A 25643-nucleotide genomic window follows, 5' to 3' on the forward strand; every position below is an offset into this window, starting at 1 on the left:
TTTCTTTTTTGTATATGCAAATTACTTGAACAATGTACAAAAGCCCATCAATTGATTTTTTTTTATGGACTTCACCGAAAAGGGAAAAATCAATTGATGGGCTTTTATACATTGTTCAAGTAATTTTCATATACAAAAAAGAAATCAAAATGCAAGATTCACTTTTGTTTATTATTACTGTCCATTTTTCATTTGTTTTTAATATGGAGAAAGTAAAAAAATATTGACATTTATTACTTTGCCATAAATGTGGTATTTTTTCGACAAAAAAAAAGTTTGGTATTAAAAAAAAGAAGGGAAATTGGTTAATTTTCAAATAGTTATAGACTAGATAGAACATTAGATGAAAGTTCAGGGACCAAATTGAGCAAATCGAAAGCTCATGGATGAAATTGAACATTAGATGAAAGTTTATAGACCAAATTGAGCAAATCGAAAGCTCAGGGATGAAATTGAACATTAGATAAAAGTTCATGGACCATTTGTGACATTTTTTTATGAAATAAATGTAAAAAATAAACCCAATGCCGGGAATTTATGTGGTTTAGTGGGGTGGCTACTTCATAGGGAGAGATCGATGGGATGTTGTCTCATAATCAACTATGCAGATGACAATTGCTCGTGACACACTCAAGTGTTTCCCAAACCTCAAACATTCTTGAAAAGCCTCTTAAACTCAAATTAAAGAGATATAAAGTGTTTATCTTACGCACTCACATTCCTTGATCGCATCGTGAGCTTTATCATGATTTAGGCTTGACGTCCATCCAAAATTATGTTGAAACCCACTTTTAAAATAAATCCCTTGCATGTTCAGATGTTCTCTTGAAGTGCGATGGACGTACAATTTCTTTCAGAATTCTCATTGGCCAAGTCGAACGTTAGGCCTTTTGGTCAGATAATTGAAGTCCTCTTTCGTTGCCTAGCTGAGACAAGGTTGGACGTCACCGGACGTCCAATCCTATGCCCCGGAGGTCTGTGAGCATCGGTTCGAACACACAGTTCATGCAGTCTGAACCATCTCAATTGCTTCGGGTGTTCTCGAATACCAATCTCAAGTTGCTTCCAAATTGAATTGGGTCTAAATTGCGACCCCCATTCAACAGTCTTCAATTGCTTTATGAATATTGAAAATTTTGTTGAGTTGACTTAATTTTCTATATGATTCCGATTGAGGTCAGTTTGCAATTTACTCATGGGAACAAACTTCATGGTGAATAACGTGACTGTTGATCTATATATAACACGGCAATGCTAGCTTTTCTTTCATTTTACCATGTATAGTTTGTTGGAAATTTCCTATAATATGAGTTTACATTAATTAATTGATTTTCAATTTTAAATAATCGGGTTAATGGATATTCCAATATTTGATAAACCCTACAATGATCTTATTGAATTGGGTATTGGCATCTATTGATAATGGGCCTAGTTGAGCAGCAAAGTGTAGGCAAATGTGTTTAACTGAAGTCTGTAATGGGAATGACCCAGTTGACACGCTGTTGATTAGGGTTTGCTAGGTTTCTTCTCTAGCCTATAAAAGGGTAGGTTATACCTATCAGTTGCTTTAATTCCATTGAAAGCTGCTATACTGAAATAGGTCATAGAGGGAAAGATTTGGCATTCCGATAGATCACTGATTATCATATTGATCTACTTTTCTTCAAGTGAAGTAATAGTTCAAACAAGTACGCTTTAATTCTGATGTGTTTATTGATCTCGATGTTTTACAATCATATATGGATCCGTTTTTCATGATCGATTAGTTGTTTATGTGAATAAATTTTCTACATTTGGTATTAGAGCCAGTCATATATGATTGTAGACAACGGAGTTTTCGAGACCAAGAAAGTAGACACAATCTTGACCTTAACGATGTCAAACTTGCGTACAAGACCATAAACATACTTGACTTAACATGTCAAGCAGTGATGGGCCTCAATGTTAAAGAAATAGTGAAGTGGTCCAAAATCCTTCATAACAAATTCCAGTGAGAGTCGAGTAATCAAAAGCTGTAATAAATTAGGACTATCACTAGTGACATGGATATCATCAACACACAATGAAAGATACAAATGGCCTTGAGAAGAAGCATACACAAATAAAGGATTGGCTACTTGCCATGAAATCCAAAAATAATAAAAATCTATTGAAGCGATGAGAAATCGTTAGGTTGGCGCATGTAAACTTCCTCACAAAGGATGCCATGCAAGAAGGCTTTTTTAACAAGAAGTTGTTGTATGACTCGTCTTAATGAAATTGCAATAGAGAGAACAATCTGAATTGTAATAGGTTTAACAACCAAGATAAAGGTCTTGTCACAATCCAGTTTGGCATGTTAATTAAATACTCGTGCAATGAGGCAAGTTTTGAAGCGTTCCATAATTCCATCAAATTTTGGTTGATATAAAAAAACTCATTTATACCCAACTAAATTTTGAGAAGGATAGAGTGATACAAGATCCCATGTGTGATTCATGAATGAGACATTAAATTTATCTGTAATAGCCACTTTCCAACGTGGGTAAAATATAACCTTAGAGTAGCAAGTTGATGTCTCTTTGTGAAAAGAGTGAGAGAAATTAAAAAATTATGGTTTAGAAATTTCAGATTTGGCACAAATTTGCATAATACAAGTGAGAAGAGAACAAATGAAAGTTGATAAGTTGGATAGAAATGTAGAGAGGATTTGTAGGTCAACTATAAGAGGAATTTGATTGGGAAAAGAGTCAGCACAAGACATAGTGAATTTCCCGGGAGGGGGGGGCAAAGGAAGAATAGATTAATTGGAAGAAACAAAAAGCAAAGGAGTTAATCCAAAATAGTATGCTATGGGACTAAGAGTTGAAGGAGTTTTTTTCGAAAAAGCAAACTTTTCATCATCAAACCAAATTTGACAACTGGTAAAAATACGACCACTTGACCGATCAAAGCAATAATAATCTTTGTGAGTTGATGTGTACCCAATAAATACACATGGCACGATGAGGTGTCAATTTATTGGAGAAAGGAGATAGAAAATTAAAAAAATAATAACAATAACAAGCACACCCAAATAAACAGTGAAAAGGAGAAATATTAGAGAGGCCAAGAGTGGGAAGCCGATTAATAGTGTAAACAACAAGGAGAAAAGCATCAATCTAATATGAATGAGACATATGAGCATGGATTAACAAAGTTTGGGACATTTCAACTAAGTGTCTAATTTTACATTCTAATAGATTTTAGATGGGATGCCTGAATAGGAAAAATGTTGAATAATATCATTATCAAATGAGTATGTTTAGAATGAATTACTGGTATATTCACCTCCTCCATTAGTTTGTAAAAGTTTAATTTAAGTATCACACATATTTTTGATAAAACAAGGGAAGCGATGAAAGTTTGTTAGCACTTTAGACTTATTGTTCTTGGAAATGACCCAGGTGGACTGAGAGGTAGTTATCAATCAACAACACAAAATATTTGAAGCCAAAATTAGATAAAATTGGATTTGTTTGTACATCAGAATGAATTACAACTAAAGAAAAAGATGCACAATGACTAACAAACTCAAAAGGCAATCGATAAGATTTGCCCACAAGACAAGACTCGCACAATATCAACTTAGAATTGACATTGCAAACACTACTCAAAATTTGTTTATTAGAATGGCTAAGACAAGCATGCTAGTGAGTGAACGAAGCAGAGGAAGCCATAATAGAGTGCAAGTGAGATAATACCAATGAGTTGGGAATCGAATAAAGACCATGAGAAGAATAACTTGGACAAGAATCTTCCTGGTTAATCGGTCCTCCAAAGAAAAGGACATACCATTAAAATCGATAGCAGAATAATTTTTACAACAAAATTAATTAATTGAGAGGAGATTGCGAGCAAGATTAGGGACATTATACATAGAAGATAACAACAAAGATGGAGAGCTAATATGTCAAAAGGCTTTAACAACTTACTTAATAGGCTATAAACAATGATGACTAATTAAGACTTTTGTCAAATTATAAAAAAAGTCTAGGATTTAGGATTTATCAATATCACTAGTTATGTGTGCTGAACTTTGCTATAAAATACAAATACCATCAGAGGTCTCACCACTTGAGAGAGTTGAGAAGGAGTCCAATAAATCATTGACAATGAACGCATGGGTAAATTGTCATCGACGTAGTGGCATAGTGTGCCTAGCCTGTAGCAAATCTGATAAGTAAGATGAGGCCTAAATCAACAAAATGCCTCCGTGGATGAATGGAGGAACCCAAGCCCATGAACCATGATGGGACCGACTAAAGAAAGTGGAGGAACAATCCGCATAGTAGGCTAATAAGCATTGTGAACTAAAGTAATTATAGGAGGATTACCAACTCAGTTGATTACACAAGAACTATGCCCCTTGTACATGACCAAATTTTAGGCCCTTAGAATTAAGTCCACCTATAGACCCTTGAAACAGCTACTAGGTGAAGTGGCATGACCGATGAAAACATGATGAATATAAGATGAAGATTAGGCATTCGATTTTCAGAGAAATCATTCTTCTTGGATGAGGAGACATGACTACAAATCACCTATGGAAAGAATTTTAAAGTTACTAGTGATTATGGTGACGAAGGGATCGTAGTGAGATCATAGCCCATTGAAGGCTTGAATCACCCGGTCCTTATTAAAGATGAAACAATTGATTGCGGGCTTATGCCAAAGATAATTAGACATGGGATTGGTTTCTTGATGGTGTTTCAAAAAATCAAGTTTTAATTTAATTTCCTTGGCCGTGAGCAATCAGTAAAGCATCGTCTTACAACAAGCCAAATCTCCCGAGATGTTTGAAGATTGTGAACTTGATGGAAAATCTTGACTGATTGTCAAATTGATCAAATTATAAACGCATTGATCTGTCTTGACCAAGGTAAATTAGGAGATTTGACAACCACAGTGACATTCTAATCAATGAAAGAATCGATAGACACTGAAAAGACCTATCCACAGCCCAATGCATCATTGCAAATTAAAATAGGTTCAAATTGAGACAAGACTTGTGATGTTAGGAAGAACAAGACATAATAATATTGATTGTATTGCTGTAATTTGAGAAGCAACATAAATTCAAACAATAGAGAAGAGGGAAAAAGAGGTTAAAGTGGACGCAATGCTATAGTGTAAGTGTATTTATTAATATCTCAATTCAAAGTTTCTAGACGTCGCTACTTTATGTCTTACATTTTGAGAGATGATGGGAAATTGGGATTAACTGATAGAGAAGATAATAGGGAAAGAAACGTTAGGAAAGAAAATTGAAGATATATTGGATATTGTTGAGATAGCAATTGAAGCAAAACAAGTGCTGAGTTGGGTTAGAGATGTTAAAGAATTTGACGTGTTTCCTATTATCATATCATGTTAATCTTTAAAGTTAGAGTAAAAATAACGACAAAGTATATATGTTCGCTCAATCCAGTTAAAGTCAGGCGATATGTGTTTGTGAGAGTGATTAATTACAATCAATATATAAATAGAAATATAATAAAAGAAGATTTCATAATACAAATAAATAACGCATTAATACAATTATCGATCACGTTACTGAGTTACGAGATGCGTGTGAATGATGGGGATTCTAAGGCTAGCGGACACGGCCATTCACAGCAACCCAACTATAGACATCCTCTTATCTACTGTCCTTCCTTCCTTCCTTTCGGCTCCTCCGTGTGTAGGCTCCATGTTGATTCCTCTGAACCTACAACAGACAGCAAAAGAGAAGGAAACATCCGCTGTCTTTTTCTGTAATCACGTCCGTTTGCTCATCCTCATGTCTCATTCCCAATCCGCGGCCGCTCAGAACCCAAATCAATGCAATTTCATCCAAGATCCCAACAAGAAGAAGAAGGGCAGAAACGAGACGAAAGAGCAGAAGAAAACAATAAGTGGCGGCGGGCCCCGCACGCAGAGTTTCCTTAATCGGATTGCAACTTCAAGTGGGCGCGCGCCGGGCCCCACCGGACCCCCGATTCCTCAACCACTTGACCCGGCATGACCCGAAACTTCCTGTCCAAAATCGGATCGGTGGGAAGTCGGAACGTGACCTCCTCTTCCTTGTCTCTCTCTCTCTCTCTCTCTCCTCTGCTCTTTTCGTTCCTTGGAAGGCCATTGAACTTTTCCAGGCATCGCCTTCCTTAACTGGTTCCTAGCAATTGCTCAAGTCTTCCGATTTGGGTTTTCTTGCCAGCGAAGGAAAAAATATTATTTAATTAGCAGACACAGATAATGATGATGCATGGTAATGAATGTCCATGTCACGGACCTGCATCATGCCGTTTCCCGGAGGGTCCCTTTCGATGCGCTTGGGCAAATGCGTGGATAGCTCAAATGTCAAATCGGCCTTATCCAACCCCAAGACTTATAATAATTGCTCGATGTATCTTAGTGAGAAAAGCATAAATGTGAGTTTTAGGTGAAATGCATAGAGATCGACTTGTTAGTAAAGAGCGATGGTAAGATGTTTCTCCTCAATTTAGATCTTCAAAATGAGTGGGAAAAATATTTTACTTTAATAAGATATGACCCAATATTTTTTTTTTTTTTCGTTTCCGATGATGTATCATAATTTTGAAAGGATAAATTGGGTCGGTTTATCTTTTGATGGAAAGACCCTCTTATTTTGTCATATCTTGAGTTTTTGTTCCAAAAAAAAAAGAATATTATGTCTTCATCTGTAAGAAGGGTTCTCTATGGTTTGTGGCTGTGGTTTCTCTTTTCATATTGGGCACTTACCCCCTTTTTTACTCTTTTTTATTCTTTAAAGTCAGACGATTGCCCAATAGATTTCATAAGCATTGCTTTTTGTCGTCTTGTCTTGAAGTTCAAGATTCGAACTGTTGCTTATTTTTTCTCTCTCTCTCAAATTATGTAGATGTTGGTGCTCAATCTAATCCAGCGGAGTCAATCGGGTCTCCAATCAAGGAGCTAACCTGCACCCCAAAATAACTAGTTGAGGCGTCCGAATTTGTGATCTCGAATTGGCCCTCGGATGCTAAAGTCAATCAAGGGAAAATTGAAGTGAATAAGTAGAGTTAGCACTTCAAAGATTTGATATGACTTATTCGTACTGCACGAAGGATATGTACAGACATGACATTTAAGACAAGATCCGTTACCTACATCTATGTGTTTCTCCTTTTCCCATTATGAAAGAGACTTTAGATTTATGAAAAAGCTCTTGTTATGTGTTCTTCTAGCAACTGAATGCAGCATATAATAGGTAAAAAGCAACTTGCATAGCTTTTCCAAAGAGAAAATAGATACAATGCAAACATGAACTTTTTGTAATCCACGAATTTTTATCAAAGGGGAAAGTTAAATTGATCATTATCGATTGGACATGATTAAGAGACAAAGTAGCAAATTGAATCCCACGAACGTTGGATCGAATAGAATCAGTGCATTGATCACCAAAAGATGATTTCTTACTCAAAACAGTTCGCATAAGATCCAATTAAAAACACACTTAAGACTCTGCAACATAGAGATCTCATTGGAGTAAAGAGAATCATATCTTGGATCCAGCTGGGGAGACAACAATAATGTCCAGTAGAAGGTCAACGGGGGAAGAATCCAACGTTTCGATTGCGGGCCACGATCCCTGTCGGTCTCCTCTCGACTCTACAGCCGCCAGAAGAGTTTCACAAATAATTTTTGTGGGGCATTCCAATTTTCTAGGTCCGTTTCCTTATATTTTTCCCCAAAGGGGCCCCTATGCTTCTTTTTTTCGAAATTCAAAATCGTATATTTTTTCTCTTATCACCGCTAATATGGAATCTGGAATCTTAGTCATACTTAAAATTCAATTTTTTTGGGAAAAGTTTTGAATTTATATATGGAAGATAATTGATTGCTTGCCAATTAACTTAATTGTCATAAATTATGATTTGTCCTTATATAGTCGTGTGCATCGTCGTGTATTATGAACAGATGGGCTTTTATGGAACTTTCCTTTTGTGAAAGAGTTTGGATTGGAGTGGCCATCAGATAGCTTAATTAAAAGTATAGGAAAATCATAGGTTGTGATAAAAGGTGTCTCCGGAGCACTCATTTAAGATATTTTGTGAAAAGATGTTCGATTTTTAAAGTCCTAACCTCACATATCATATGAAAAATTGATGAATTAATAATTAAAACTTCCACATCTTAAGGAAATTTTACAACAAAAAATCTTAATTCGACATATACTAATTTACTTAGTTCTATAGATAGGTCCGGTTTCTTTAGATTTCCATTTTTAGTTTAAAACGTTTTTTAATATATCAATGTGTAAATCAATTTGAGTATAGACAATGCTCCTAACTAAGAAAATGAACTCTTCTCTTGCAGAAATTTAGTCTGTGAATTTGTTGCAAAACAGCCACAAAAGAACATTTTTTTTATTTGTTCATTTTTGTGAGTGATACAAATGATCATTTCTTAGGAATATTTTCTAAATTATTTATTTTTCGTTAAATAAATACACTTAAGTTAAACTAATATCTTGAGAGCATTCGTTAACGAGATCCTTTTATTTTATCTAAATTTAATTGGATGCGAAAAGTATGTGGTACATGCCCTTGTCAAGTATGCAGTCTATGATGTATATACTAATATGGAAATTCAGATAAATTATGGGGTAAGTTGGTGTGTTTTGAATTTTCTGTTCAGTTGATTATCCACGAAAGACAGGAGTGGGAAACAGGAAGGAGAAGGAGGAGGAGGAGAAGAAGACAAGAGAGGGTGTTTCGGTTGGCTTTGCGGTTTCTTCGTTTTCTCGATCGCCTTCATTGTTCATGTCCTTTCACTTCAACAGCTTTTTTCCGTTCGTGCGTGTGCTCTTTTCCCACGTAATTCGTACCAATTCATCAGACATTCCCTTCTCTGCCATCCATCTTCTTCACCGCCCACAAACCATAACCACCATCAACAAAAAGCTACATCTCTCTCTCTCTCTCTCGCTCTCTCTCTCTCTCTCTCCTCACGCCATCTATGATCGCTTAACGTTCTACTACAGTTGTCTCTCTGCTTTCAGTATGATTGCTTCACAAAGTTCCTTTTAATTTCCACTCTTCCTCTTTCTTCTATTCCGATCGTTGCCTTCTCTTTTTAGGACATACATCTGTCTCTTCCTGCGATTCATGCCTCGTTGCTTCTTGATCCCTGCTATTTCACCCTTTATCAGCATACCCTTTTGCCCATTCCTCCAAATTCCCTCTTTTTTTTCTCATTATATGACAATAATATTCTGTAATCTGCATTCTCTTGGCCATATCAACACTTGATTTTGTCAAAGTTATCATCTTTCTTGTTGTGTCTTCGTTGGGTGGTGGTTGTTTTGTGTGTGTGTGCGCGCGCGCCTTTTTCTTTCTTTTTCTTTCAATTCATGGATTATCAACGGAGTTCAAGTTCTGGATTTCAATTCGCGAATCCTGCTTTTGGAGACACCACGTACACCAAGGTGTTTGTTGGGGGTTTGGCTTGGGAGACGCAGAGCGAGACACTGAGGCGACATTTCGAGCAGTTCGGTCCAATTCTCGAGGCAGTTGTGATCACTGATAAGACCACAGGACGATCAAAAGGATACGGTTTTGTGAGTACTTGTTCTTCGTTCATTTGTTGTTCTTCCTTCTATGTTGGCAGGGGATGATTTAATGCTTATGCATTGATATCCAAGATACTTATTCAGACTTGGTCTCTTTTGCAATTATCTTTTTGACAGGTTTCGAATTTGACTAGGAAAAAGATTGTCGCTGTAATTTAACCATGGAATCTAGTATATTCGAATAGGATGGTTACATCTTTTGATGGAATAAGCGGTTAATCCGATGATGAGATGGTCATACATTTCTCTGACTAAATAGCTTTTCAGAATTGTGGGCTACTCCATGCAGTCAATGAGTTTTGTTGTGTTAGGTTGCTGCCTAGTGATCTTGTCTTAGTGCTTCTTCTTCTTCTTCTTGTTTTGTTGTTGTTGTTGTTGTTTTTCTTTTTTTCTTTTTGGGTGTTTTTGGGGGTTTCTATTCTTCTTCTTCTTTGCTGGAAAATTAATTTGCACGTCTGCATGTGGAGAGTGTAGGTAACTTTCCAGGAGGCTGAGGCTGCTAGGAGAGCCTGTGCAGATCCCACTCCAATAATTGATGGCAGGCGGGCAAATTGCAATTTGGCTTCAATTGGACGAGCCCGCCCGCCTCCTTCCTTTGGTAACGCGTCTCCCTAGGCTTCCTGGTCTGCAATATTGCTTTCTGTAATGGTCTGATGTATGATTATTCTCATTGGTTTTCTTTTGGCAAGTCTCTTCCGTTACAATGATGTAATGAAAATTCGAAGGCAAAATAAGTAGTGAAGTTATTTTCTAGGCTAGAAGTACTAGGGAAGATTTGTTTTTCCTCAATGTGTGACTTCTATGCTTGATTTGTATGAATTTCTGTTTTTGTCTGTTGAAAACTTTGTACCTTGCTCACTGTCCTCAAGATGCTTTGAAATGCATTGAACAGACATTTGTCACTAATTTATCAGAAAAAACAAAGTCACTGATTATGTATTTTAAGTATGACTAAGATTCTAGATTCTATATTTATGTGGAAACCTTTTAAAAAAACCATTTGTTGCTTTGTTATTATGAGTAGGCACAGCTGTGCTATTTCCTTTTATTAACTTCCTGTAGATTGTATTATAATTCTAATACAATGTCTATGCTAGTCCGTCAATGTATCAATTGTGTGTAGTGCTATTTGTTTCTGTCTCTTGTAGGAAACCAGAGATCAGCTCCACTGTATGGAGGAGGCATGCAAACCTACCAGGGAGCTTATACGGAGAATTTTGGCTACCAGCAACCCGTTTACTACAGCTACCAACATGGATATACTTATCCTGCTCATAGGTATATTATTTTTACAGATTATTCACTTGTTCGAACTTTAAATTTCACCTGGGTTCCATCTGGGTCCTGCGCTTGAATTGTCAGGAGTCTTTAGAAGGTCAAAATAGGCATCAATAGCGTTCTGTCTTTCCAGTGTTATTGTGAAAGCTGAATGATCGTATTGACCGGAGTTGTTACTTTCTCTTTTTTATATATAAGCCCTTTTTTTCCACGAAAATGGCGATCTTCAATTCATGCCTGTTTTTATTTAGTCTGTGTGTGATTGAAAGTTGAGTTGGCATTGTTAGGTAAACATGGAATATTCTAATGTATTTGATAAAAGACCAAAAATCTGATCTCTCACTTTATTTGGGTAGGACTCACTTACTTTCTACAACCCTTTTCTCCATCTACTCTGGCACTTCTTGCATTTATCTGCCACTAAAGGAAATGTTGGTGCGGCTCTTTCTGCTGGAAAGCACCTGGCATTGATTTCTAGGACCTTTTAGAGTTATCTGGAATGAATGTTTTAATTCCCTAGAACAAGCACTAGTTGTCATGGCCCCGTACGGTATACAGGGTAATGCTGATAATGTTTGCTCCTATCAGTGTTTTGCAAGATTGGATATCTATATTCTAGATTTCAGTCTCCTTGGCTCTTAACCCAAACAGAATAGGCTCTCTTCATCAACAGCACACAAGAATAACTGTTTATATACACACAAAGTATGATTGTCTTGGCAAACTGAAACCTTTCAAACTCCAGTGACGTGACAACTTATTAGGTTGGACTGTAGTAAACGTGCCTAGGGTACTTCCCTTGATGTGTAATATTCTTTCCCAATATTTACAATGATGCTTGACTTTCGCTTTTCTCACTAGAACTCTTTTGCTCCAAGATTTTTCGAGTTTTAACATATTTCACCTTTTGTTTTACTATGTAGATATTCAGCACATGGCCCTGAGTATGTCTACACACAGGTACCAGACTCAAAACCGTTCCTTACAGAGATTGTAAATAACATTTTTACTTTGATTAGGTTTGACAAAAGGGAGAGGGTTCTCTGCGTTTATTGTTTCACTGACATGTTATCCATGTGCGTAATTCATTCTAGTAGGGTGTCTATAGTCCATATATGGGTCAGCAATACCTCCAGATGTACGGAGTGCAAGCGGCTATTTATCCCTACAGCCAGGTGGGTCAGAACATTTCCAGTAGTCGTGGGTTCATTACTGCCCCGCAGTACTCAGTGCCAAGCCATCAGATCATGCAGCTCGGTGGCCCCACTGCTGATGCCATGACAACCCCACAAATACCCACAATACACACATTGTATCATAGCGGTAAAGACTTGTAATTTGGATTTTAGGAGACATATATTCATTGTGTTTTCTTGTATATACAGGCCTTGTGAAATGCAGAATAAGTCAGTAGTGTAATCTCCTGCATGGTTTGGTTTGTTTCCATCGAATCAAATTATTGTGTGGACTCTTAGAACTCCACCTGAACAATTGATTGATTGAAGGTTCTGTTCTAACCTGCACTTCACTTGCTTTCATTGACAGGCGTAGCTACAGCTCTTGCAGCACGACCACAAATAATCATTCCCAGTGCACCTCCTAAATTTATTCAGAGTAGCAGTTCCGACGGTACATCTGGGTGAGGAAGAAAAGACCCGGGTGTGCTTTTCCTTTCCCCCAGTTAAGGCTTACATAGGACATTATTCATAAGCCTGACTTTAATCCAATGTCTATCTAATGCTTGGTTGCTGTCAATCCACAGGTTTTCTTCAGGGTGCGGGGACTAAGAGCAGTCAAGTTGCTACATCAGTGGCGGGCTTCTGCCTTATGCCTTCCAAAGTCTATAATTTCATGTTCTCTAGGTACGATCAGATCCTGTCTATTGTGTTGATGTTTGTTAACAAAAGCATCGCATTTGCCAATGAGGCTATTGTTAGCGGGAGTTCCAACTAGGAGTGTAATCACACAGGCCATTGGCAATTCTCTGTGGCCACCTATTAGATCTTCTGTGATTTGCTGCGAATTGGTTCATTGCGTCTAGAGGGAATCCTTATCGACATCTATCTGTCCAAAAAGTGAACCCATATTTCTGCATCCTGCTCTGCTTTGCATTGAATCTTCCTCCCAATTTTTGGCAACCTGCAGGTCGTCATACTTAGTCCTCATGCGGGAGTCAAATGTCGGAACTGCTCCTGATTTTGGAGCAGCATGGGAGACCGTAGTGGCTCTTCCTCGTTTTTGCAGATCCCAAACTCTTTGCTCGTGCTGGGTATCTGTCGCGAGCATTCATATTCATTTTGGTGGGTTGTCCGTGGTCACTGGAGGTGGTTTTCTGGTAGCCATGGAATCTACTTGTTGGAATCAAGATATGGTTCTTTGTCCTGGGACGGTCACTGCATTTGGTGTGTACATGGTACATTGTATATACATTTTTCTGAGTAGGGTGCATATTAGAACTAGGAGTTCCAATTGGAGATATGAACTTTTGTAATCAGATGAACCTCTGAGAAACATAAGATGCACAATTTCCCCCCCTTTTTTTATTTTAGGAATAATGACACTACAAGTATATGAATTTTTGTCAAGTACTACAATTTAAATTTGTCTTGACGTAAGGCTCCTATTTATTAAATTATCTTGTCGTGTGATTTTGCTGATGTGGCTAGTTGGCTTAGCAGAAGTTAAGCCCATTTGTTAACATGGCTTGCGTGTTAAGCAAAATTCTATTAATATGACATCATATCAAGAGGTCATGTTGGATGTCAAAGTAATTAGTGAACGATTTGTTTACTCACTATAATATCCAATTTGGCATTTTTTTTTATCTGATTATTAAAGGAGTTCTGGCATTGAACCATATTCAAAAATTTGAGGTGCTTAATTAAATTAAAAATAAGTTGGATGCTCGATTGTAGAGCAGGGAAAAAAATTTAAGTACTTACAGCTATTATCACCCTTTTAATCTATTGTATCATAGGAAAAAAATACATTTTGCGCCGTTTTCTCAATGTGACTCTCAAACCGGAATTCTATATATCATTAAATTCTTGAACTTTTAGAAATCTTTTTCAATTATATCTATCTAGCTCTAATTTTAGCAATTCCAATTTGATGCATTGATTAGTCTGCCCAAAATTCTAATAAGAATGTGAAGAACGGTCACAAATTGCTTAATCATTGTTTGGATTATCTTGCCCCAAATTAGTTTTTCCATGATGGCACGGATTTTTTTAATTAAAAAATTGGATTTTGTTAATGAGTGTCTAAATGCTAGTTTCCTATGTTATGTATAATGATTAATCAAAAATTGAAAGGTCCATAATCAAGCGTGCATAACTCGTGCGTTCAATGGGCAGGCCAACTAGATCAGACTGAAATTTAGAGAGAAGATGCCCAAAATTTAAAAATTTCCCTCCATTTTTCTTCCATAGAAATTTCAAAATCTCACTTTTTGCACGTTCGATTTCAGTCCCCTCCTCTTCCGCCCTTTCCAAACAAAGCCCTAGGGGCCAATGGGCCAGGCCGGTCCAGGCCTTATAATTGTGGGCCGTGAGTACTTGTTCAAGGCTTGCCCGAAGCTTTTGGGCCCATGTGGAAGAAAAGCCTGCCCACAGACACTGCCGGTGTGGATTAAACTGCTCGGCAAACCTAGTGCGTTGGATCATCCTCAGGGAACTGCCTTTATAATAAGTCAGTTTATACAGACCGCTGTTTGAGGACACTGTCACGGCGTCTCTTACGAGGCTTGGGCTTGCCTTTGAGGTACATGGAGCTAGATGAGGTGGTGGAGATCATTATGAAATCGAGTTTCACATCTCCTAGCGGGTACTAAATAATTGTGTTTCTGTCGAATATGGTAAAATTCCGAGGAGGCGTACTTCATGCCTAGTGTTTGGTAATGGGATGGGAAATGTCCCTTGAATAAAGCAAATCTTGCTGAGGCAAATGCTGTGAAGCCTGAGATCCAAACTGGTTCCTTATAAATTCCACCTAAAACATGTAATCTACCCACAATAATATGTTACTTAATTTTTAGAATTTAGAATTTACTGCATATCCGACCCTGTCACAATTAATTGACCACAACTTATATTTAAACACATGAATAATATTAAACATTAACAAAATAAAGTCTTAATCATAAAATTGAAATTTAGATTAGTGGTTTCAGATTAGATACTCATTATTGTCTACAGTGAAATATCGCAAGAATACACAAATGCAAAGACCAATAAAAACACAAAAACGTGTTTTAAGATTTAGGTTTTAGGTTCTACTTATCTAAATTATGGAGTTTACGTGTTGAAATAAGTTCCTCAATTTTTTGAGTTTAGAATCTATCATACGTATCTTGGAATCTTGAACTAGACAAGTTCTTATCGGTTCGGTCATCCGGTTCTTCAGTTTCAAATTCTACCCTAAAACCATACTCACCCTTAATTCAAAAACTGATGAATCTTCCCATGGCCCCATGCAGGGAAGATTTGCTTTGTTCATGCTTCGACTAAGGAGGCGATGACTGATGTCAGGGGCAGCGATGAGGAAGGGTCAAGGGAAACCCTAGTTGTTGCAAAGAGAGCTGATGAGTGGCGCCACATTCCGTTTGGGGGAATTTTGATCTACATATTATGCACATGAGTTGCGGCCTGTTGGATCGGAAATGGTCCTCTTTGAGCTAGATTCCCGACACCTGTCTGTTGCAATCCCAAAAGAAGTGGCAGATGAGGGGTGTGGATTCTATATTCAATATCTCTACTGAGAGTAAGTAGGATACGAAGAAGAAGACACCAAGTCCAATAACTCAAGTGAGAGTAAGAAGAGTAAGAAAAATAAGAAGAAGAATCGATTAGGTATGTCCCAAATAAGTACATTAAAACAAGGAGTGCTTTGCCATTGTTAAAGGGTGTACAAGATATCAGGCGCCAAGGTATTTGAAAGCTTGATTGATTTGAGTAGAGGGTGAACTAGTCAAATAAAATGAAAGAAAGGGGAAAAAATTGAGTTGAATTGGAATTACAAATATACTTGGTAAGACTAACATTTCAGAGCGAATTATGAAAATACTAGAAGAATCGCTTTGATAGAAATAATTTATGCTATCAATGAAGTGGAAGACAAGTGACGTGCCTATACCACTTGAATAAGAGGACATAAACATCTTTTAGAAGATTCGTGATGTGCTTTATGGGATGAAGGAAAGTCTATTCTAATAGAGAGCTTGAATTAGATGAACAAAATTCAAAGGCCATGACAAGACTATTTTCTTCATTATTTTAAAAAAAGGAAATATTATTTCATTAATTGTGACGATCGATGGCCAAAATTCACTTTTAATGATATATATCTAATTAATTTCAGAATCCCGTTTTCCAATTTTTATAAAAAGCCGAAACGACATATATAGGCATAACATATTATGACATAAGGAAGGAAAGACGTAATTGAGTTTGAACCCGCACAAATCAGAACCCGACCCGTTTGGGCAAATCGGACCCGCTCCTACGTAAACCTCTTCCCTCCTCAAACCTCTCTCCCGCTCATTATGGAGACCACGGCCACCGCATCGCCCGCCGAAGACCCTCCCCGTCCCTCCGCCGAGCCGGCGCCCGCAAATGTACCCGAACCTCCGTCCACCTCCGCCCCCGCCGCCGCCACCTCCGCCGCCGCCGCCGCCCCCGCTCCTCCTCCCGTCAAACCAGAACCACCGCCATCCTCCGAGCCCCCAAACCAACCGCCGCCGCCGCCGCCGCGGCTCCTCCGCCTCCTCCGACGGAGCCGCCCGTCGCCGAGGCCGAGGTCATCCACATCCCTAGCTACTCCAGTAAGTCCCTAAAACCCGAAAAATGGTCGCGCTTTTCTCTCCCCTCCTTGAAGTAATCTTCCAGATCGACGATTGAGCGCGTGCGATGCGAATTGTCAGGGTGGTTCTCGTGGAGCGACGTGCACGAGTGCGAGGTCCGGTTCCTCCCCGAGTTCTTCGATGGGAAATCGCCGTCGAAGAACCCTAAGGTTTACATGTACTACCGGAACTCCATGGTCAGGCTCTACAGGCGAAATCCTTCGAGGAAGATCACGTTCACTGATGTGAGGAAGACGTTGATCGGCGACGTCGGGTCGATTCGTAGGGTTTTTGATTTCTTGGAGACCTGGGGGCTGGTCAATTACTCGGGCTCCGCCTCGAGCAAGCCGTTGAAATGGGACGATAAGGAGAGCAGTAAGACTGCCACCGGCGGAGGCGGTGGTACTGGTGGAGGTAATGCGGTTGACTCTGCTGGGTTGAATAGGGAGGCGTCGAAGAGGTTGTGCAATAGCTGCAAGTCTGTGTGCACTATTGCTTGCTTTGCTTGTGAAAAGGTGATGTTTTACTTCCTTTTTTGGGGTAGAAGATGTTCTACTTTTTTTTTTTTTCTTTTTTTTTTTCCGTTGAAGAATTCTTTTTGCCTCTCTTGCTTGTTTTTAGGGGTTTCTTTGATGTCTCAAAGATGTGGTGATTGTTATGAGAGCAAATCTCATCCATCATCATGAATCTTTTGAGTTTTTGTGTGTGATGATTTTTGTGTAGGAGTTGCAATAAAATGGGCATGGTTATGACCGAGTTGTGACGAGGGATCGGTTCCCCAATGGAACATTGAAGGCTCCTGTTTTTAGATACAACTGCTGAAAAATCGTGATTTGATATCGACAAAAAAGATTTGTCCAAGTTTCTTATTTTCTTTGTCTAACTCACTTTCTGTTTTCTTTGTGAGTTTCGGGAATACCCCTATTCATAGGTCTGAGATCCACGTCTATGAATTGAAAGATCCGAATGATCAACTCTGCAAAGTTGTTAGAATCAATAGGTCTTCAAATTGTTCATTTGAAAAAATGGAAACCATGATTATTGGATGATCATGATACTTCCCAAAAATCGAAATTATTGATCAGTGGAGGAACAATATCACCATTCTTTGCTTTTGTAGCATGTTTATGTGATATCATTTTATTAGTGCTAACATGAGAAATTTTGCTGATTTGACAAAATTAAGATGTTAGTGTGATATAGATTCTCTCTTTTGGAAAGTAAGGAGTCTTTTTATTGTTGCTCAAAGGTTACTGTCATGCACGTCAAGCACTTTCTGGCTTCATTATAAAGAAGGAAAAGATGTGAACTGCACTGCACCTCACTCATTAAGTTTTCAAATACCTCCAAGATGATTACTCATATAGTGGAGCTTTCAGCTTATATTCTATATGTTTGGTTTCAGACTGACTATGTTATAGGAGTATATTTACTTATTTTGCATTCAGCTTTGTCTCTACAATATGGATTATATAGCCATCAAGGAGAAGATGATTGATTAGCTGGAAGATTATTGATGATGACTATTACATTTACACCTACTTGTTACGTGCAGTATGATTTGACTCTCTGTGCAAGGTGCTATGTTAGAGGAAATTATAGGGTTGGCGTTAGTTCTTCTGATTTTCGGCGTGTTGAGATCAATGAAGATATGAAGGCAGATTGGACGGAGAAAGAAACTTTGCATCTCCTTGAGGCCTTAATGCATTATGGTGATGACTGGAAGAGGGTTGCCCACCATGTTGGTGGCAGAACTGAGAAAGAATGTGTCACTAAATTTATTAAACTTCCTTTTGCCGAGGAATTCATTAGTGATCCTTACTCTGGAGACATTGATGGGAAGTATAATACTGTGAAGGACAATAATGATGTTGAATTTGGAATTGAAAGTTCTACAATGTCAGCACCCAGTAAAAGAATGCGTCTCACACCTCTGGCCGATGCAAGTAATCCAATTATGGCACAGGTACCGAATTCTGTTTTTCCCTAATGTTGAAAGTTCTTTTTTCAATCCTGTGTGTTTGTGTTTTTGCTGTTTAGAAGACCACTCTATTAGCATAGATAAAAGGGCAGTGGTTTGGAAAGTTTGTAGGATGTCTGTCTTTGGCAAATGTTGCATATTGTTTTCCATTGTCGTAAGACTATGCGTGATGCATATCTTATATATGATGTTAAACTTCCTAAGATAGAACTTAGGACACTATATGCTTACATGTTTGACTGCTGTAAAGGTCATGGAGCTACACTTTGTATCTTTGGCTTTTCCCACCATTTTTGCATGAAAGACTGGGCTTTTTGAAAACCATAATCTTTATTAGTAGATTTTAACAATATAATTGGCAAGATTTTTATTATTAGTTATGGTTCTAGTGAATAAATTAACTTCTTCCTTACTTATCAAATTAAGAGAATCTTCTACATAATTGAATCGAATTATCTAGGTCAATGCTTATTAGTTTTTATCCGCTCATTTGAGGCTATCAAACAGCCTCTTAATTTTCATCACTTAATGAGGTTATCAAAAATGCCCTCATATTGCTTAATGAGATGTCGCACTGCATGGGGTCATTGCCGTCCTAATTTTGTTTTTGACAATCAAATCATCTCTGTAGGCTGCTTTTTTGTCAGCTTTGGCTGGTGTGGAAGTTGCAGAAGCTGCTGCTCAAGCTGCTGTGACAACCCTCTCTGAGGTGGAGTATGGAGTAAACAGAGGTAATTTTGGATCTTTTTTGCTGGTGATACATCAAGATGTATTCACAACTTCCCAATGATAATCCTTAAATATTAAGCAATGTATATAAATCAAGTTACATTAAGCTGTCTTTACGATGATCCATAGGCAGCATGAGTGAATTTCACGTCCACAGTTTTCTGCTAAAAATCCAGGATTATTGTCTCAATCTTGTCCTTTTACAATGCCATTTTTCATATGAAAAATTGCTTGGTTACCTCTTGTTGTATAATAGATATTTCAAAAGGACTAAATAGATATTTCAAAAGGACTATTATTAGCTGAAATTTGCATGTCATCGATGTATTTTGGCGATGGAAAATCTCTTGAGGCTATGGCGGTTTGAATGTGAGGCCTCCTGCTTGAAGTCCAAGACATCTACTTCTTTATGAAGCAAATGGAGGTGGTCGCAAGCTTACATGCAGGAGCAAGAAAAAACGAAGTCAAAGATGTTTTTTAACTTGTGAAGCCATCTAACATAAAATGCAATGAAATTAGGTTTTGACGGCAACTGGAAACGAAGCAATCTGTAGTTGGTCTTGGAGTCCTACAAAGATATGTTGTGTTTTTTTATATATTCATTAGGAAAACCGTGTGTTAACTCATAAATTCTAGAATTAAGCTCAAGTGTCTGGAGAGAGAGAAACACTTATGGTATCAAAAGACCTCTACTGTTTCTGTATAAACTATATAGCGAGGTGCACGCCATTTAGACAGTTTGTTGTATCTTGGAGGAAAGCTGCAACACACATTTTGCACTTTGTGAAGGGTGAAATTTATCTTTGAGGACAGTATTTGCATGCCTCAGACATTTTTGTTTTCTTCATATCTACTTGTAATTCTCGAGATTGTCACAACACTTCTTAGGCTATGTGACTTCATTTTAGTCATTTTGATCAGTGAAATGTCCTCCATAATACCGGTTGTTGTGGACCTTTTAGGTTAGATTTCTAGTGTGCAATTTTTAGAAATTCTGAATTAGACCTTCTAGGTTAGATTTCTAATCCGTGACCGTATTTCAGATGCTGAAGTTTCTGCCAATGGAGAGACGACCCTGAATGCGTTAGAAGGAGCTCTTATGGATGCAAACTCAGTGCTTGAGAAGGAAGAGCTTGATCTGGAGAGAGCTGTATCAGACACTGTGGAGGTGCAGGTGTGTCTTTTGTTCTAATTCATAAAATGTCTAGAGATAATTGTGCTAGTGTCTATTTTGATCTTTGGTCTATCTGAAACAAAATGGAATAGATCCAAATATATAAAGGATCCACCATGCTCTCATATCAATAAAATTTGTCAATTTTTTTGGCGGCTATAGGTCTATTTGGTAACCATTATGTTATCGGATATATATATATATATATATATATTTTTTTTTTTTTTTTGTTCTATTCCGGAAACGAGTTTATGAGTATTTGAAAGCGTTTGATAACTATTTAAAATTTTTATTTTCATGATAGAAATGTATTTGGTAACACCTCTAATTCTTTCATAATTTATAATTTCTTTTAGTTTTTTTAATATTTTGATTATATTTTTTCTTTTTTTTTTTTTCCTTTTTTCTTCCCCTTCTTTCTTTGGTCGGTGACCTCATCGGGGTGCCTCTGGCCCCCATGAGGCCTAGCCTTCCCGACAATTGGGCAGGGCTCGGCCTCGCTTCGGCTAGGTGAGCTCGGCCTTTCCAAATCTTGGTGAGGCCAAGTCTCGCCCAATCATCGGGGCTCAACAGGGGCCAGCAACACTCTATCGAGGTTGTTGGCCTCGTCTAGCCGATCGCCAGCCTAGGCCAAGCTAGCAACCGGCCAAAGGAAGGAGAAGAAAAAAAGGAAAAAAGAAAATGGACTTGATTTTTAAGTTGTTATCGGGAACAAAGAAGCAACTCTTTTTTACTTCTTAATTCTGTTATAAATTTATTCTTAGAACAAAAAAGTTATCAAATGAATTTCTAATTTTTTTTTTTTGTTCGGAGAAACAAATGAATAGAATTAGGCACTGTTTGGCCAATTATCAAACAGGCTCTAGATGTCTACCTTGGATTATGGATTGAAATGATCTGCTTGGTTTGTCAGATAAAATGGCGGAAAAGAAATTGTCTCAGGGAGTTTGCTTGAATCCCCCATTTTTTCCCCTTTGGTCATCATCCGTCTTGCCTTGAAATATAATTATGGCGTCCATCTGCTGGTGCAAATAAAAACTAGTCTTGTTCTTTTAAAGACTACGGTGTTTTCAAGGCAGGCATCTGCTACTTTGTCTTCATTCTATTGAACCTTTACCCGTTCCTTGATCTGCACTCTTGCAGCAGGTGCCAGGCATCTTTGTTTGCTTGCTTCCAACTGCTCTCACCATCACCTTTATTATAGAATACATAATGAAAATTTTGACCGAGGTTGGTGTTGATTCATTAACAATTACACTTTCGTACACTGATGTCAACAGTTGAAGGAAATTCATGACAAGATAGTTCACTTTGAGGAGCTGGATCTACTGATGGAGAAAGAGAGGCAACAGTTGGAGCAAATGAAGAGTACACTCTTTGTCGACCAGCTTTCCCTGTTATTACATAAAAATGCTGCATCTAAAAATGGAGAGGATGCAAGGGAGATTCTTAAAACTGGATGATAACGTACTTCATCCTATGACGGGCTTTGTGTAATGTTACGAAGCACTCTAATTGTAAAGGCGATGGTTGCTATTTCATGAATGCCCTTTAATCCTTTGTGCAAAAATGCTTCTGTATCGGTTCTCAATTGCTGCATATTTTTTGTTCAAGAACTTTTTGGCAAAATACACAAGCTTTTGCAGCCTAGGTGACCGCAGAGAGAGAGAGAGAGAGAGAGAGAAGGGGGTGAAACGGGGTCTGATTATGCCATTGGTGGATCCAGTGGATTTAAAATGGTTAGGAGTGTGCAATACATTTGATGGCGTTACAATCCAAAATCAACTGCGGCTCTTTGAGCACAAACTGTTCCCGCTTTCATCTTCCTTCAATTTCAAGTAAATTTGAAGGAATTGACTGCCTGCAGTTGCCGCATCAGATAAGAAATCAGTTTATGAATCTATGACGAGGTGTGAGATGTAGTCAGGATTATAAGGTACTTCTTGGGTCAAATGAATACCTGTTCTATCTTTGATCTGTACGCTTCGGACTTGTCTTCCACAAACTACAAGAACACGAAACATACATATAATTTAGCGCCTTGGGTTCCATTAAAAGGGTGAATCACAAAGATAGCGAATCTGATTCCTTTGAGATCTAATACAGGCATACCTGTCCAGTCACTGTATACAGCCTGTTGTACCAACCATTGAATGCCATCCCGATTGCCGAATATATATGTCTCTGACTCTCCCCGGGATTTTGAAGCGAATACTCAATGTAATAGAATCCTGATCAAATCATTCTTTCAGGCAGCCGATATGTACTTACAGATAAATTCAGACTACAGCAGTCACTTGAAGTCTAGGAGTGAAGGCCACAATACGAATGCAGATGGACTCTGATTTTCTTTTTTTGTGCGAGAAACGGTTGTTCTGTTTAGCCAGGGAAGATTATGGTTGAGAGACTACCATTGGCATCTTGGCAATCGATGAGTTTAGCTGCAACACCAGGAGGCCTCTGCCAGCTTCTGTCTAAACCGTTTACCTACAACAGCTAGCAGACATTTAGGAGCATTTTAAGCGAAAAATGTAGTGAATGAATGAGCTTTCAGTAATTGGAAGAAGATGTTTACCAGACTCTCGGCAAAAGCGTCGACTTTGCCAAAAGATCCCATTTTTGTGAAGTCCGGGCCGATGCCAGTGATAGCTACACTGACTAAGCGAAAGAAGTTGCAATTCAAGGAATCATCAGGATTCTAAGTAGTGAAGATATGAACCAAAGGATGATGAGAGATGAAATCTACTGGGAAGCAGAGTAAAATATTACTGTTTGAGGTTGAATCTTCTTTGGGATAGAAAGCAGTAACAGATTTGAATCCATTAGGCTCACCTTTACCCACCAGCCAATCTAAATAAAACAGGATTTAGTACTTCAAACTATCATCACCTCAGAGACCATTCATCTCATCCATTAGAAAGAGTCCAAGCAGAAAAGTAAAGCAGGCAATGCTCTAGTGGTGAAGATTTTATGCAAGAAGATAGTCCAATTCTGACTCTCCAGCACATTGCATCTTGATATTGAGACAGAAGAAACTAGGAAAATGCCTTTATTATGATCCGTATCAGCAAAGTTATTACTGTATCATTCATGACTCAGATCGTGCATTGAAAATTAAAACTTGATGGTTTTGCGGCCATTGATATCCATTTCATTCCCTTCAGCAAGGGCTTCAACTTTCAGGATACTAATACACCAAACAATAAAAAGGTGAAATGAACCATAACAGATCACAGGATTAGATGAGAAATTTTGGGAAAAAAAAAAACGGGGTTTCCTTTTGCTGTGGAAAAAGCTATGAGAAAGTATGCAATTTGGTGTTCAAATTAACGGGTCATTTCATTTCACCTTGAGGAATCGATATCTTGAACTTGTTCACATCATCCACATAAACTTGCAAATCCTCTTTTCCACCTGCAACTCCGATTGGGTCCAGATAAGAACCTCAAATCCAACCACACATCCCAAACATGTGCTAAAGCGAAAATGAAAAAAACACAGCACCAGTCTCAGCCAATGCATCTGAAGCAAGACCCTGAAGCGAAAGTGCAGCAAAACCCAGCTGCAACACAATCTCTCTCCTCTTAGCTCCACACTGCTCTTGCGTGAGCAAACTGGAACTAACCCAATGACAACAACGATTCAAATAAGAAAAATGAAACTGTTCATCGATAAAAATGCCTGCCAAAGCAGCAGAAGTGCAGAAATTACGGTGCCTGAAGTTGCCCATTGCCTAAGCAACACTGCAAACAAGATCTTCTTCCTGCTTGATGGCCTGGAGAAAAACCCAATAAAGGGAGCTTCAATCGGTTATCTCTCGTTTCTGTGAAATAATAGCACGCTGAAATGATGAAATTGGACAGTGGAGTTGGGTGGTGCTGATGACCTTTCTTGTTGGATGAAGAGCGAAGAAGTCGCGGGGACAGATGGTCGAGGGAAGAACAAGAAGCGACGTACGCCATGAATTCGTTCCTCTTCAGATTTTGCAATAGTCTTTTTCTCCTTTCATGTTCCCCTTAGCTACGGTACAAGTCTACAATCTTGAACTTCCGTACTGTAATACGTCGTCGTCTTCTTCGTGACATGATAAATATCCTGCAAAATCAGGAAATTGTGAAAAATAAGTTCTATCATCATCATCATCATTCATGTCTTTTTGGACAGTCCGACAAAATTAGATCAAACCTTTGTAAATAGTTTCCCCACTTTGCTAAAACCAGAATAACTGGACAAGAGTGGACCATTCCTGTACCTCTGGTTTTGAAAACTAATCATGACTAGTAAATTAACTAGTTTTTGAAACATAAGTTTAGGATGTGATGTTAATGTCTATGTTGTTAGAACAGGTAATACCACGAAAAATTCAAAAATGATACAGTTATGATAAGTTTAATTTTAACTAATCTCAAACTAAAATACATATGACGAATTTATTTTTTGTTAGTTTATGTTAAATTGCTGAGTTAAATGACACGTAGAGTTGATAAGTATACCTATGACGATCAACATAAAGACGAATGAGCCGACTTGATATTTTGGCATTACAACCACAAATAAGAGCTTTCGTATTTTTATTGGTTCGTATCTTCAGAGAAGTTAGAAAGGGTTGATGACGAATTTTCAAACTTTCTATTCTATATGCCTAAAAATCCAATTGGGGATTTCACGAGATTTCACTTTCTTTTTTGTTATAGATATACCGGTTTCTTTTTTTTTTTTTTTATGTTAATCCAATTTAAAGGAGACTAACGAAGAGTAGATTTCTCACAAATAAACCATTTTGAAGTTTTTAATGGTAAAAAAAATTAAGATAAATTCTTTACCAAAAAAATTAAGATAAATTTATCATAAATTTATTAATTTGAGATTTTTCATAATACTAATCCTTATTAGAAATAATGAAGCGGGAAGGAAGATAAATGTAAATAAGCTATCACGACACACGCCACTGACGAGGCTATTCGTTTCGCCAACTGCCACTGTTATAATATATACACTTGTCCAAGCACAAACAAGGAATGTAATTGAA

General features: G+C 37.9%; 3 protein-coding genes across 8 annotated transcripts; 2 read left to right on the plus strand and 1 right to left on the minus strand.

The window, feature by feature from the left end:
- The first annotated feature begins 8687 nt into the window (after positions 1 to 8687).
- LOC104448962 (RNA-binding protein 24-A) lies at positions 8688 to 13523 on the plus strand. Of its 4 annotated transcripts, none has more exons than XR_726464.3 (8): positions 8688 to 9601; positions 10088 to 10211; positions 10762 to 10891; positions 11815 to 11851; positions 11989 to 12214; positions 12437 to 12530; positions 12654 to 12753; positions 13037 to 13523. XR_726464.3 is itself a non-coding variant. In XM_039315953.1 (7 exons), exons 1-6 carry the CDS (start codon positions 9395 to 9397, stop codon positions 12532 to 12534), a joined length of 822 nt encoding a protein of 273 aa, XP_039171887.1. In that variant the 5' UTR covers positions 8689 to 9394; the 3' UTR covers positions 12535 to 12572; positions 12654 to 12753. The 4 variants fall into 4 exon arrangements, 1 of the variants encoding a protein (XP_039171887.1); XR_005552282.1 differs by having other exon boundaries at positions 8689 to 9601; positions 12437 to 12571; XR_005552281.1 differs by having other exon boundaries at positions 8689 to 9601; positions 12437 to 12550.
- A 2887-nt stretch (positions 13524 to 16410) lies between these two features.
- Positions 16411 to 22205, plus strand: LOC104448964 (SWI/SNF complex subunit SWI3B). Its single transcript, XM_010062929.3, is given in 7 exon segments — positions 16411 to 16626; positions 16629 to 16712; positions 16812 to 17245; positions 18286 to 18696; positions 19343 to 19442; positions 20484 to 20614; positions 21895 to 22205. Coding segments are annotated over 7 exon segments (1536 nt in total). The 5' UTR covers positions 16411 to 16433; the 3' UTR covers positions 22078 to 22205.
- Positions 22206 to 22300: 95 nt separating this feature from the next.
- Positions 22301 to 24658, minus strand: LOC104448965 (psbP domain-containing protein 3, chloroplastic). Of its 3 annotated transcripts, none has more exons than XM_010062936.3 (10): positions 24501 to 24658; positions 24326 to 24389; positions 24119 to 24228; positions 23963 to 24028; positions 23384 to 23464; positions 23190 to 23272; positions 23026 to 23101; positions 22727 to 22845; positions 22575 to 22619; positions 22301 to 22475 (listed from the first exon to the last, which is right to left on the minus strand). In XM_010062936.3, the coding sequence occupies exons 1-10, from the start codon at positions 24574 to 24576 to the stop codon at positions 22449 to 22451; spliced, it is 747 nt and encodes a 248-aa protein (XP_010061238.2). In that variant the 5' UTR covers positions 24577 to 24658; the 3' UTR covers positions 22301 to 22448. The 3 variants fall into 3 exon arrangements, with proteins under 3 accessions (XP_010061238.2, XP_010061237.2, XP_010061239.2); XM_010062935.3 differs by having other exon boundaries at positions 24119 to 24234; positions 24501 to 24654; XM_010062937.3 differs by lacking the exon at positions 23384 to 23464 and having other exon boundaries at positions 24119 to 24234.
- Between the last annotated feature and the right edge of the window lie 985 nt (positions 24659 to 25643).

Source organism: Eucalyptus grandis, chromosome 6, assembly GCF_016545825.1.
Source record: "Eucalyptus grandis isolate ANBG69807.140 chromosome 6, ASM1654582v1, whole genome shotgun sequence".
Taxonomy (NCBI): domain Eukaryota; kingdom Viridiplantae; phylum Streptophyta; class Magnoliopsida; order Myrtales; family Myrtaceae; genus Eucalyptus; species Eucalyptus grandis.

What these genes read in the sequence shown, in the direction of transcription:
- LOC104448965 (XM_010062935.3), bottom strand. Translation starts at nt 24,576, where the DNA reads ATGGCGTACGTCGCTTCTTGTTCTTCCCTCGACCATCTGTCCCCGCGA. An exon ending in AGATGCATTGGCTGAGACTG is followed by an intron (nt 24,029 to 24,118) that starts GTGCTGTGTTTT and finishes TCGGAGTTGCAG; the next exon opens with GTGGAAAAGAGGATTTGCAA. An exon ending in TGTATACAGTGACTGGACAG is followed by an intron (nt 22,620 to 22,726) that starts GTATGCCTGTAT and finishes GTGTTCTTGTAG; the next exon opens with TTTGTGGAAGACAAGTCCGA.
- LOC104448962 (XM_039315953.1), top strand. Translation starts at nt 9,395, where the DNA reads ATGGATTATCAACGGAGTTCAAGTTCTGGATTTCAATTCGCGAATCCT. An exon ending in CTGAGTATGTCTACACACAG is followed by an intron (nt 11,852 to 11,988) that starts GTACCAGACTCA and finishes TCATTCTAGTAG; the next exon opens with GGTGTCTATAGTCCATATAT. An exon ending in ACACACATTGTATCATAGCG is followed by an intron (nt 12,215 to 12,436) that starts GTAAAGACTTGT and finishes TTTCATTGACAG; the next exon opens with GCGTAGCTACAGCTCTTGCA.